We start from the raw sequence: 13,391 nt of genomic DNA on the forward strand, positions 1-13,391 counted from the left end.
TTCCTTCTCACTGTTCAGTTCATTTATATTTAATATAATTATTGATATGGTTAGATTTAAGTTTGTTTTTTAACTTGTCCTGTTGTTGGTTTTTTTTTTTTTCTTAATTCCTCCTTTTCTGTCTTTGTTTTGGTTAATAAAATATTTTTAGGACTCTACTTTAATTTATCTTAAGTTATCTGTCTGTGGAGTTCTGTTGTTGTTGTTGTTTTAATGGTTGCTTAAAATTTCCAAACAGCCTTTTTACAGTTATGGAAATGTTCCATGTGCTTTTCCAATATGAGAGTCACTAGTTACATGTGACTGTCAAGACCTTGAAATGTGACTAATACAACTGAGGAACGGAATTTTGTTATATTTAATTTTAATTAAGTTTAAATTTATTCACTTGTGGTTAGTGAATACTAACCATCCATTGTATTGGATAACACAATCTTACCAGTCTATTTAGATTATATTGTATAATCTTATGTAAAATATAAAAATCTTACAATAGTATAATTTTATTAACTCTCTGTCCTTTTGTTACTGTTGTTATGTATTTTACTTGTACATGGTTAAAAGCTCCACAATATATATGTCTTTAAATACTCTTGTCTTTTAAATAAATTAAAAAAAAAACCCAAGATGATAGTTTTTCATATTTTCATGTCTATTTGCCATTTCTGGTGCTTTTCTTCCTGTAGGTTGGATTTCTCCTTGTATCATTTCCCATCATGATAAATGACTCTTCTTTTAGAATTTCTTACAGTTTTCAGTGAATTATTCCTGCATTCATTTATCAGAAAATGTTTTGTTTTCACATTTGAAAGATTTTTTTTTTTTTTTTACATTTGAAAGATGTTTTTACTGTATATAGAATTCTGGGTAAACCACTTCTTTCAGCACTTAATGATAATTTTCCATTTTCTTCAGGACCTCTTTCTTTCTTTAAGATTTTATTTATTTGAGGGGCGCCTGGGTGGCTCAGTGGATTGAGCCGCTGCCTTCGGCTCGGGTCATGATCTCGGGGTCCTGGAATCCAGCCCCGCATCGGGCTCTCTGCTCCGCGGGGAGCCTGCTTCCTCCTCTCTCTCTGCCTACTTGTGATCTCTCTCTCTGTCAAATAAATCAATAAAAAATCTTAAAAAAAAAGATTTTATTTATTTGAGAGAGAGAGAGAGAACACATCTAAGCATGAGTGGGGGGAGAGGCAGACGGAGAGGAAGAAGCAGACTTCATGCTGAGCAGGGAGCCTGATGCGGGTCTCAATCCCAGGACCCAAACATCATGCATGATCTGAGCTGAAGGTAGACGCTCAAACTGACTGGGCCACCCAGGCACCCCTGCTCTCCCTTCTTTCTAATGAGAAGTAAACTCACTTATGGCATTGTTCCCTGCATGTAGTTGACTTTTTTCTCTATTTTCAACATTTACTCTTTATCTTTGGTTGTCAGCTTGACTATGATGTGCCTAGGTGTGATTTTCCTTTTTTGTATTTATTCTGCCTGAAGTTTGTTGGTTCTTCAATCTGTAGGCTGACATTTTTCCACCAGGTAGAGGAATTTTCAGCCATTGTTTCTTTAAATTCTATTCTACACCATTCTTTCTTTCTTCTCCCCTCCAAGGACTCCAGATATATATGTAATTTCATAAGTTTACTTTCTATTTCCAATATATCCATTTGGTTTAATCTTTGCTTCTACTCCCCATCTTTTTACTCAATATATTCATCTTTTCCTGTGCATCCTTAAATATATTGATATGAGACATTTTAAGGGCTTCATCTGTTAATGCTAACATTTGGGTTCTTTTGGATTCTCCTTCTATTGACTACTTCTTTTCCTGATTGTGGGTCACAGCTTCCTGTGACACTTAGGAATAAGTAATAAGTATAAGAATAAGTATAAGAATAAGTAATTCACATGTCTAATATTTTTTAAATTATTATTTTTTAAGATTTATTTATTTATTTGAGAGAGAAAGAGCACTTGTGGGAAGGGCAGAGGGAGAGGGAGAAAGAGTCTCAAGCGGACTCCACAGTGAGCATGGAGTCCCACACAGGACTCAATCTCATGACCCCGAGATCGTGACCTGAGTTGAAACCAAGAGTTGGACGCTCAACCAACTTCACCTCCCAGAAGCCCCTAAAATTATTTTTCAATGTTGTTACCAGAGTTATAGAGAGTCAAGATTATCTTATTTTCCTTTAAAGTCTGTTGAGCTTTCTTTCTATGAAGCTGTTAAATTACTGACAAATCCTCCTGCTCTTGTTAGACTTTGTTTTATTATTTGTTTAGAGCAGTTCTATTTTGATTTTGTCCTTAGTCTTGGGGCATGGCCCTTTCTCTGGGGCATGGTACATATTCCTAAGGTGTGGCCTCTTTGGAGTTTCAGTTCAATATATGAGGTGCTTAGGAAGGTCTCTTCACTTAGGCTGGGCCAATATTCTTATGTTTCCCACAGTGCAGAACCTGTGATGTCTTGGTCCAGGTTTCTTACTTGTGGCAGCTATTCTTTGCTAGGCCTCATGAAGTCTCATCCCGCATGCCCACTGGCTGCAGGGGAACATTCATGAAGTCCATCCTCCTCCTCCTCTACACAGTTCATTTCTCTGTGATATCCTGCCTTAAAAATTCCAGAAACCCCAGCCATTCTGAATTCTATGTGTACCTCTTCAGCTCAGTGAGACTTCCATATTCCCTTGGATTCCACTTCCTTTGAGTCCAGTTGGTGTCTCTAGGTAGAAAGCTGAAGAAGACATGGAGCTCTCTTTGTGTTTCTCTCCTCTCAAGATCACAATGCTGCAATGTTTATTGTCAAACGCCTGGAACCAGTTACCTTAGATATTTATAGCTGTTTTCACTTGGGAGAGCAAGTCTAGTACCCATCACTGTGTATAGCCAGAAGTAGATATCCTCCTCGGTTTGTTTTGATGTCATACATACCCCTTAATAAACTATTAAAACAAAACAAAAATCACTTTTCTTTTCTTAAAGATTCTTGTTTCATTTCTATGTCGGAGCACTGTTCTTGATGATTAGTGTATTCTTACTCTAACTTCAATAAACATTAGTCTGTTGAAGTTCATTTAAGTTATTATAATTAACATTTCTAAATCATAATGATTAAAAATTAGCATTACTTGGAGGGTACCAGAGTCATGCAGTTGGTTAAGCATCTGACTCTTGGTTTTGACTCAGGTCTGATTTCAGGGTCATGGGATTGATTCCCATATAGGGCTCCATGCTCAGTGTTGAGTCTGTTTGAGTTCCTCTTCCCCTCTCCCTCTATCACTCCCCCCAACCCTACGTTCTCTTTCTCTAAAGTAAATAAATCTTTAGCACCTGGGTGGCTCATTTGGTTAAGCATCCAACTCTTGATTTCAGCTCAGGTCATGATTTTAGGGTCCTGGGATCGAGTCCCAGGTCTGGCTCTGTGCTCAGCAGGGAGTGTGCTTGAGGATTCTCTCTCACTCTCTGCCCCTCCCCCTGCTCCTGCTCACCCTCTCTCTCTCTTTCTCAAATGAATAGATATTTTAAAAAAATAATTAGCGTTACTCATTACAGTGTTTATCAAATGTTGAAAGATACTTTTTTCAAGAGTTTAAAACAAAATTTGGGTAGAACAAAGTTCTATTTTAAATAGTGGGATACAATAAAATTCGAGGACACTAGAATGATCCATATAAACTTTGTTGTTCATTGGAAAAAATTTTTATAATTTCCTTAAAAACAAAAATACTTTTTCACTGACTGTAATTTAACGGGCATATCAAAGGAAAATGCCAGAAACAAATTTGCCTGACATTGTATTCCTAAGAACACTGATCTAAATCATTGACTGTACCATAATTTATGTTTTACTTTATTGTTTAACAAAACATATCAAAGCAATATAAATGATATTGCTGTTTATATAAATCAATTAGAGATAAGGCATATTGAGTCAATAATTTACTTGAGACTAGAATCTGTTCTGGGGAGCTCTGGCCCCATTTTCTGAAGACCCAGGGAATACATAATAAACTATCTGAAAAATGCCCTATTTCTGGTTCTAACTCCTCAACTGTAAAATAACATTTTGGTCTAGAGCTGTCTAACATGCCTTCCAGATCAAAGGATCCATTCTTTCTATGTTCTTACTTCAGTTTCTAGCCCATCTTCTCACTACAGTGCCATATTTTTTCTTTGATCTTAAAACATTCTTTCCATATGTTTTCATCTCAGAGTAATGATAGCCATATCTCTGGGTGGTCATAACAATCATTGGATAATTATAAATTGGAACAAAAAACAAACATGTGGCTAAGTGCCAGGTAATTTTAAAACTTAAAGAACTATAACAATTACCCCATAAGTATAATGCATTGAATCTCTGATTGCTATTACAAAAATGGACCCAAATTAAGAGAAACAGCTTAGCATTGACATAGAAATATAGACTTTGGAATGGTATCACTGCCTGCCATCAGTTATCTTAAACTGAGTCCAAGTTTTTAAAGTCATTTCCTAACTAATGTTAACAAGCACAGGTGTTTCCTGATTTCAGTTGTTCAGACTCTTAGAAAAAATGAGTAACTCAGGGAAATGTGTAAAATTCCTTTGTTGGCTTCCTTTCTCCTGTATCAAGCCTAAGTTTCATCTGGGTACTCCATGGGTTTTTGTATTTCCATTCCCGTTAAGCCCATAAGTTTATTTTCTCCCTTTCTGTGTGTTATACTCACCAGCTCTCTCATTCATTTTCTTATTACTGGTGTCATTTTTTTCAAGTTTTCTGTCGTTTTTAGAATCTCAATTTGAATGATTCTATTTGAAGAGAAGGGGTCAAATATCTGTCTCTGGTTTGAAGGGTCTTTGTGGATGGCAGGGTTGAGCCATGGCTGTGGGGCTGTGTCTGGTCTTAAGCACCAATTCCTCATGCCGGGGGTGGGGGGACGTGGGGGTGGGAACAGTGTGAGGCAGCCAGAATGAGATGGGGGGGGTGGGGGGGGAGGCAAAGTGAGCAGTCCTGTGAGACAGAACTGATAAAATTTATATAATGTTGTAGGACTTTGCCATGTGCATTAAAGTTGGCTTCTCATTTAGTTCTGTACACTTGCGTGACTTGTCTGACAATCTAACAGTTTTGGAGGTTGCAAACCTAAGTCTTTGAATGTTACTGTCTCTCACGTGTAGGGGTCTCCAGCTGGGCCTGTTAAACTTTGTCAAAAAGTCAGATTCAGGATTGTCTGACTCCCTAGTTCACCCCAAAGTTCATGGTCAGACTGCCTGAAATGCCTTGCTGTTGGTTGTTGGCTTCTAGAGTTAAAATTATGTTGACTGCTTGGTGGGGCTTTATTAAATTAGGATTAAAAATAGTACCTTGATTTACTACAAAGTATTTACCTGTTTTGCTCATCTAGTATCTAGAATAAACATTTGCTAACTTTCTGTGTGCAAAACAAACGTGTCAATTCAGAGTTCTAAAAAAGGAAAAGGGAAGTACTTTGAAGGATTTTAATGTAGAAAGGTGCCTTGATTAGTTTCATAGAAAGTTAGATTTTTGTTCTTATATGAGAAAGATGACTGGGGCTGGTGTGAAAATTTTATACTTCATTGTCTGGATTTCAAGGACAAAAGGTCTTTTTTTAAATGCCTCCTTCCAATGAACTCTATACTCTTAAGAAGAGGGGCCAAACTGCTTTTTCATTTCCAAGAATCAGAAAACGTTTAAGTTTCACCAGAAAGATGACAGGAAATGATTACAGTTTCAAAGGGTTAAAGTCAACCTTATCTGTGATTTGGTGTGTAGTTTTTTAATATTAGCTTAAAATTTTTTTAATAAGTGGCTAAAACTTTCATTATGGAAAAATCCCAAATTACATAAATGAAAAGAAGAAAAAACCACCTATACTAATAAACATTTGTAAAATTGCTGACTTTTCTCTGGGTACTCTTCCAAGTGCTTTACAAATAATAACTTCTACAAAACTCTCGGTACCTCTGGTCACCAAGTGAACCAGAGGATACCACCAACAACATGGAGGAAATCCCGTGAAGAGCAAGAGAAAGATGCTATTAGAGCAAAATGATCATTTTCCTCTTACGGGTTTCCTACAGAAGCCACAAAATCTAATAACTTGGTCACTACTTGTAGTTAATAACCACTTGGCTTGTTAATGGACTGGAGTTAACTGAGGAAGGTGAATGAAACAAACTGTCTGATAGCTAAATTAATAGTAGGCTTTAGAGAAAGTCATTACTAGTATAAACCATATACACTTGCTTCTATTACTAGTGCCTTTGCAAATATTAACACAACAAGAAAAATATTAAAAATGAGGATGAATCATAAGCCCTGCACTCAAAATTTAGGATTTTTAAACAATTTAGTTTGAAAAGAAATTTTTGCCTCATTGGGTGACATGTTACTTTATGTTGTTGTTACAGAGGTGGATACAGCAGAATGTTCAAGGTGACTCAACATCATTAGTCTTAACTCCTCTAAACTATCTCTTCTTTTATTATATGAGGTGTGATTTTTTTTTTAATCACACAACTATAATTCAGGCTGAGGACATTTCTGAACCTGCTTCTTAATGGAAGGAATGTAAGGTTGTCCAAGGTTCCATCGTAAGTAGGCTCCATGCCCAGCATGCAGCCCAACATAGGGCTCCATCTCACAACCCCGAGACCATGACCTGAGCTGAAATCAAGAGTTGTTAACTGAGCTGTCCAGGACCTCCAGACATGCATTTGAAGAAATGGGTCAAATCCCAGCTCTACCATGTACGAACTATGTTCCAGTTCATTTAACCTTTCTGACTCTCGGTTTCCTTATCTGTAAAATAGAGATAGTAACACTTACCTCACGTGGTGGTCACGAGGATCAAACAAAATAAGGTTTGTGAAGTGGCTTGTTTCAATGCTGGTGGATGCTCAATACATAATAATAGGACAGCCAAGAGAACGGTGGAAATGTAATGAAATGTAACGTGCTCAATGTATCACATTGTATCACATACTTCTTGTGAATTACTTTATCTTCGGAGCCCTCTTAGATAAGTATGTTTATTATTCGCTTGTGAGTCCAACACTGTAAGAGCTGTTTTCATTTACATGTGTTGATTTCTTTATCTTTTGGTTTACCTATTTTAGGTACTTCATAACATATTTATATTTCTTACTCTGCATTTAAAAATATTGTTTATCATTTTTTTCTTTGTTGTTTATCATGTGTCATTTTAATAACTATTCCATTTAGTTGCTATTCTGTAATTTACTTAGTCATTCTGCTATTGCCAGACCTCCTTCGGCAAAGAACTGGTTTGGAAAACCAGGTTTAAAAAAAAAAGATTTAATTTATTTATTTGACAGAGAGAGGGTGAGGGAAAGAGACAGTACAAGCAGAGGGAGCAGGAGGGAGAAGCAGAATTCCTACCGAGCAGGGCACCTGATACTGGACTCCATGCCAGGACCCTGGCATCCTAACCTGAGCTGAAGGCAGATGCTTAACTGACTGAGCCACCCAGGCGCCCCTGTTTGAAGCTTTTGACGAATACCATCAAACTGCCGTCCAAAGGTTGTGCTATTTCATAATGGCATGGGATAATTTTTGACCTAGCTGTTTTATTCTCTGATTCTATTTTAAAGTGGAATGGAGGTTGTGGGAAGTGTTCCTTAAGAAATTAGATGACTAGGGGCGCCTGGGTGGCTCAGTGTGCTAAAGCCTCTGCCTTCGGCTCGGGTCATGATCTCAGGGTCCTGGGATCGAGCCCAGCATCGGGCACTCTGTTCAGCAGGGAGCCTGCTTCCCTCTCTCTCTGCCTGCCTCTCTTCCTACTTGTGATCTCTCTCTGTCAAATAAATAAAATCTTAAAAAAAAAAAAAGAAATTAGATGATTAAGGTTGCCTTGGGTGGCTCAGTTGGTTAAACAACTGCCTTCAGCTCAGGTGGTGATCCTAGAGTCCCAGAATGAGTCTGGCATGGGGCTCCCAGCTCCGCGGGGAATCTGCGTCTCCCTCTAAACTTCTCCCCTCTCATGCTCTCTCTCACTTTCTCTCTCTCTCTCTCTCTCAAGTAAATAAATTTTAAAAATCTTAAAAAAAAAGAAATTAGATGAATGATAGTAATTCAGTCAATCAAGCAACCAGTCAAAAAAGCATTTAGATAATGTGCTAGGAATTGTATACGAGAGGTCCATAGTTATAGTGTGACGGACAAAAGAAATAGTAATAGTAATAAAGAAGAAAAAAAATGAACAAACCTCTAGTGTATAAAAGGACTACAACACTGAATTTAAAGCAGTCAGTACAAATATGCAAATTACTACCTTACATTACATGCTGCTATTCAACGGGGTGGGATGTATACAGAGAGGGGACTTATTGTCCCCTGCCTTCCTTGAAAGTCAGGACCAGCTCTAGACGGAAGCTGTGACACAGGTGAAGTTTGTATTGGCAGACAGTCCCTTCCCACAGGCGCTTTGTACTTTGTGCTGTGTACTATTTGTCTGGTGTTCCCTCCCAGGAGCCACCCAAGGGCACATGACATAGGCTGGGGACATTCAGGGTCTTTCCCAGGTTGATTTAAGAAGGTGGGTCAAGAAAATCCTCTTTCCACTGGGGCCGTGAAGCTAGAAATCTGAGTAGTTGGGGCTGCTGGTCACCATATCTCCTGACTGTTGAGAGGCAATTCTGGACAGCAGGCTGAAAGCCACAAACATAGAAGTTTGTCCTAAACTAAGTGCCATCCCCCCCCCCCCCCGCCCCCCGGTCTCAGATGGCATTCCCGCCTGCAGTCTCAGAACTGTATGATTCTCTCCTCTCTTCTGTTGCTCTCTCTTAATAAAAAGCCCTCCACCCCGTGATCCCATCTTCCTCCTCAGCTCTCTCTTCCTCATTCCAGCCCAACCTCTTGAAAAAGTGTCTACACTTACTCTCTCCACTTCCTTATTTTTCACCTCAAGCTACTCAAAACGGGCTTTAGCCCCCATCCTTCTACAAAAATGGCTCCCAGTTTACTAAGGATGTCGTCCACTGCCATCTCTTCATGATTGCCTTTAGTCCTTCTTTACTCGATCTCTTAGTGTTGTTTGGCCCAACCAACCAATTCCTTCTTGTTTGAAAACCCTTTGGTTGGTTTTCATAATACCTGGATACTGTGTCCTCCTGGTTTTTCTCTTAACCCTTGCTGCCATTCAGAACCCCATTGATCCATGCGGGGTTTCTGGAGAACTCTATCCTAAGGCCCCTTCTTTCCTCATGCTACAGTCTATTCCCAACTTTTCTCCACAATCTTGATGTCATCCCTTATTCTGACTTTGGTTGCTGCCTATATACCAATGGCCCCTCACTTTGTGTCTTTAGCTCAGACCACACCTCTGAGCTTCACAGGCACATAGCTGAGGGCCCCGTTCAGATTTCAGCTCAAATGTATGAAGATATTTCAAAATTCAGATGTTTCAAATTGAACTGTTCATCTCCGCCCACAAATCTGTTCCTTCTCTAGTGGTTCCTAACCACAATTGGCTCCCCAGTCCACACAGCTGCTTTAGCTGGATGCCTGCAAATTACCGTTGATACTTTCCTCTTCCTCCAACACCAGGGCCCGAGTGTTCTATCTCCTAAACCCTTCTCACATCCATCTCCATCTCCGTCACCACCACCTGAGTCCCAGTCACTGTTTTCTCTCCTTGGATTTTGGCATCTGCCTCCTGATGAGTCTCCCCACACCCATGCTTTGTCTTTTCAATCCATTCTTCAAATGGCCTGAAAAGAGATTTTTTTTTTTGAAGTTTGTTGGTTTACTTACTTATTTAAGTAATCTCTACACCCAAAGTGGGCTTGAACTCCCAACCCTGAGATCAAGATTTGCATACTCTTTCCCTTGAGCCAGCCAGGTGCACCCCCAGAAAGAGATTTTAAAAGACAAATCTCATCTTGTCCCTGTACCTGCTTAACTTTCAGAGGCTCCCAACTGCCCACAGACCATGTCCAAAGACTTTCCCATGACCTACCCGTCGAGTCACCTTTTCAGGTGAATTTCAGCCACTTACCCCTCACCTTTTTATGGGCTCCAGCCACATGGAGTCCCTCTTGTTTCTGGAACAGGTCAAACTGTCCCTTTCCTTGGGAACCCTGAATCCTTTTGCTGTGTCCTTCAGGGGACCCTTCCCTGACCACCCCCCTCCCGGTCCCACTGTCCCATTGCACCTGAGTTTTCCTTCCCCACACACCCCACGTGTGTGAGCTATACCTTGTTTTTCCTTGCTGTCTTTCTCCTGGCTCTGTCACCGCTGCCCGCCTGTACCTACTGCTGACAGGGCAGAGATGGAGTGTCTAGTGTCCCTCACATCCCAGCCCCAGGATGTGTGGCTGCTCACCATTTGGGGACTATCTTTTTTTAATGCCAAAGTTCAACAGCAGTCCATCTTTCAGTTTTTTTGTGTGTGTGTGTGTGCGTGTGATGTTAGTCACCACCATACAGTACATCATTAGTTTTGGATGTAGTGTTCCAAGAGTCACTGTTTACGTGTAACAACCAGAGGCCTGCTCTTTGGAGAGGGTGACAGAGTTGACCCAAATGGTCCCCTTGACCTCTTTCCCTGGAGCACCAGGGCCACATGGGCGCTCCCTGGCTGTTTGGGAGCTTGCTTTATAAGCCTTGCCTAGAGCTAAAGTGTCTTTAGGATGATATGCTGCACCCCTGCCTAGTTCTCTTAAAAGAATTTTTGATGTTTTTAAGACACGCCCTCCCTGACGGTTTTCATTCTCTAGTGTGCCTCCATTCACAGGAGTAAAATTGTTGAGGAGAGCCCCAAACAGGGCGGTGGGTGGAGGGGGCTAGGAAGACCGGACCTGCTCTCAGGGAAACCAGAACAGCCAGACAGAATGTACTTAAGTATCTTAAAAATGGCCTAGGCTTTATGGGAGACAAATTGGTTGTGGCTGGCCCTTAGCTTTGTGGTAAAGCACAGTCGATGGAACGGTTCACCCAAGGGCCCCCAAACTCCTGGACCCAGGGTGGAAAGGAACAAAAGGCTGCCTACTCTGGCTTGCAAACACAGCAACAAGTTGGAATGTTCCTCGAAGAGGCGATTTCTTCTGCACACGTGTATCAGGGACAGTGTTTGTGTGTGAACATCTTCTGCCCTTCCCTGCCCGGCTTGGCAGACCAGGAACCACCCACCCCTCAGAGAGACTTAGTACATCTCAGCCATGTCTCTCTTCAGAACCGACCTTTCCTGCTCTTTGTGCAACAAGACACACCTCTCCGAGGAAGGAGGACAGGATTTCCATCATTACTACCACCCTATTAAAAACAACAACAACAAAAAAGCAACCGTGTAATTACTCTCTGCAGGAAAGGCACACAAACAGGATGGGCCCGAGCTGAAGCCGGGATGAGCCATCCCTGTAACGACTAGGAAAAGGAACCTCCCCGGCATGCGCCGGGTCAGGCCGCTGCCTCTCCCACACCGCCAGGCAGGCTCGCCAGCCCAACTCCTGCAGTGGTAAAGAGGGTGCCGGCGACTCCTGGAGCGCGGGTTCCCGGCTCCTGCTCCTCCTTCTCCTCCTCCCGCCCCCCAGCACTCTCTGGACCCGTCTTTCAGGCGCCAGGTGTTGGCTCCCGCTTGGCCACGAGCTCTTCCCTTTAAGGCCTGCACCTGGGGGAGCCTCTAGCCCACCGAGCACAGCCAGACCCTGCGCGACAGGGAGCGCGCGCAGAGCGGGGCCGACGAGCCCGCGTGGGGCTCCCGGGCTGTGCGCGCCGGGCCACCGACCCACAGTCCTAGCCGGCTGCGCGCCACGCCCCCGGGATTCGAAAGGCGCGGGACCCGGCGGGGAAGGCAGCGCTGGGCTTCTGTGAACTTGGAGCCTGGCGGCGCGAGGCTCCTACCCGGGATGCGGCGGTAGCTGCTTCCTGGTTTGAAGCTCGCCGAGTGGGGGAGAGCGTGAGCCCGCGGAGGCGGGGGCAGGAGGAGAAGCAGGAGGAGGCGGGGGCAAGAGACGCTTGGGGCTGGAGCTAACCGGACGGGTCGCTCCGGCTCTCCGGGGAGAGGAGCTTCCCGGCTCTGGAGAAGGGGCGAGACCTTTGAGAGCCCCCGGGAAGCGCCGCGCGCTGGAGAGGGACGGTCGGGCTACCCCGGCTCGCGGAGGGCTCGGCTCCGGGCTCCCCTCCTTTCCACCTCGCGAGGGAGGGGGCGAGGGAAGGAGGGGAGGGAAAGGTCCCGCGGAGGAGGCAGAATGACCAGTCGAGGGGGGCTTGGGCGCTGCTTTTCCCAGGAGCTGCCTCCACTCCTGCGGCTGCCGCGAGGGCTGGCTTGAGCTGGGGCTCCAGGCTCTCCCGCTGCGAGCCAGCGCGGCCCCCAGGGCCCGGGCAGCGGCGCCGGCATGACGTCCGGCACCATGAAGTTCAATGGTTACTTGAGGGTCCGTATTGGCGAGGCTGTGGGACTGCAGCCCACCCGCTGGTCCCTGCGCCACTCGCTCTTCAAGAAGGGCTACCAGCTGTTGGACCCCTACCTGACGGTGAGCGTGGACCAGGTGCGCGTGGGCCAGACCAGCACCAAACAGAAGACCAACAAACCCACGTACAATGAGGAGTTCTGCACCAACGTTACCGACGGTGGCCACCTCGAACTGGCCGTCTTCCACGAGACGCCCCTGGGCTATGACCACTTCGTGGCCAACTGCACCCTACAATTCCAGGAGCTGCTGCGCACGGCCGGCGCCTCGGACACATTCGAGGGCTGGGTGAGTAGCTGTGATCCCTCCCGGTTGTGTCCACTTGACTCTTTTTCCCCTCCACTTTTCAAATTTCGCCCGGGTCCCGCTTTCCCATCCTGTTGACGAGCTCTGCGGCGGAGGGAATTCCCTCCAGATTTTGGTCCTCGCCCAGGTGGCCGTGGCACTGGTGACGCGTCCGCGGTGGGTGTGTGAGGGCTCATGCGTGTCTCCAGGAAATCAGCCCGGACATGGTCCCCTTTTGGGATGGCAACTTGGGCTAACGGGAAGTCAGGGCGGAGGGAGTGACAACACCCTCCACCCCCCCACTGCCCAGACTTTGGATAAGGCGCCCTAACTCTGCGCACACGGGTAGTACAAAGAAAGGTGAGGAAGATGTGATATGAAAGTGATTTGATCTGGGTAAAGTCCTTAAAGCGCTTCTTAGGAGAAAGCCATACATTCTCGCAAGTATTATTCATAATGTTTATGGATACATGTTGGTTCAGCAGCTCAGACGAGCACACGTGTTTCAGCATGCAGATCCATTACATCCCATGGGTACATAACCCACACTGGCAGGGATCTGAGTTCCTGGGTCTGCACGTTGGCGAAGTTTTACTGCTTAGCAGTTTTCCAAGGAGATGAGGTTTATCTGTGTTTGTAAGCAACTTCCGTAGTTCTGTCACAGCCTGAGAGGTG

General features: G+C 43.9%; 1 protein-coding gene across 1 annotated transcript in view; it reads left to right on the plus strand.

The window, feature by feature from the left end:
* The first annotated feature begins 11,416 nt into the window (after window positions 1-11,416).
* PRKCH (protein kinase C eta) overlaps window positions 11,417-13,391 on the plus strand; it is a 225,349-nt gene continuing 223,374 nt past the window's right edge. The window contains exon 1 of the mRNA XM_046009945.1: window positions 11,417-12,719. Within this exon, the coding sequence (XP_045865901.1) occupies window positions 12,357-12,719 (363 nt within the window). The 5' untranslated portion in view covers window positions 11,417-12,356. The remainder of the gene's footprint in view (window positions 12,720-13,391) is intronic.

Source organism: Meles meles, chromosome 6, assembly GCF_922984935.1.
Source record: "Meles meles chromosome 6, mMelMel3.1 paternal haplotype, whole genome shotgun sequence".
Taxonomy (NCBI): Eukaryota; Metazoa; Chordata; class Mammalia; order Carnivora; family Mustelidae; genus Meles; species Meles meles.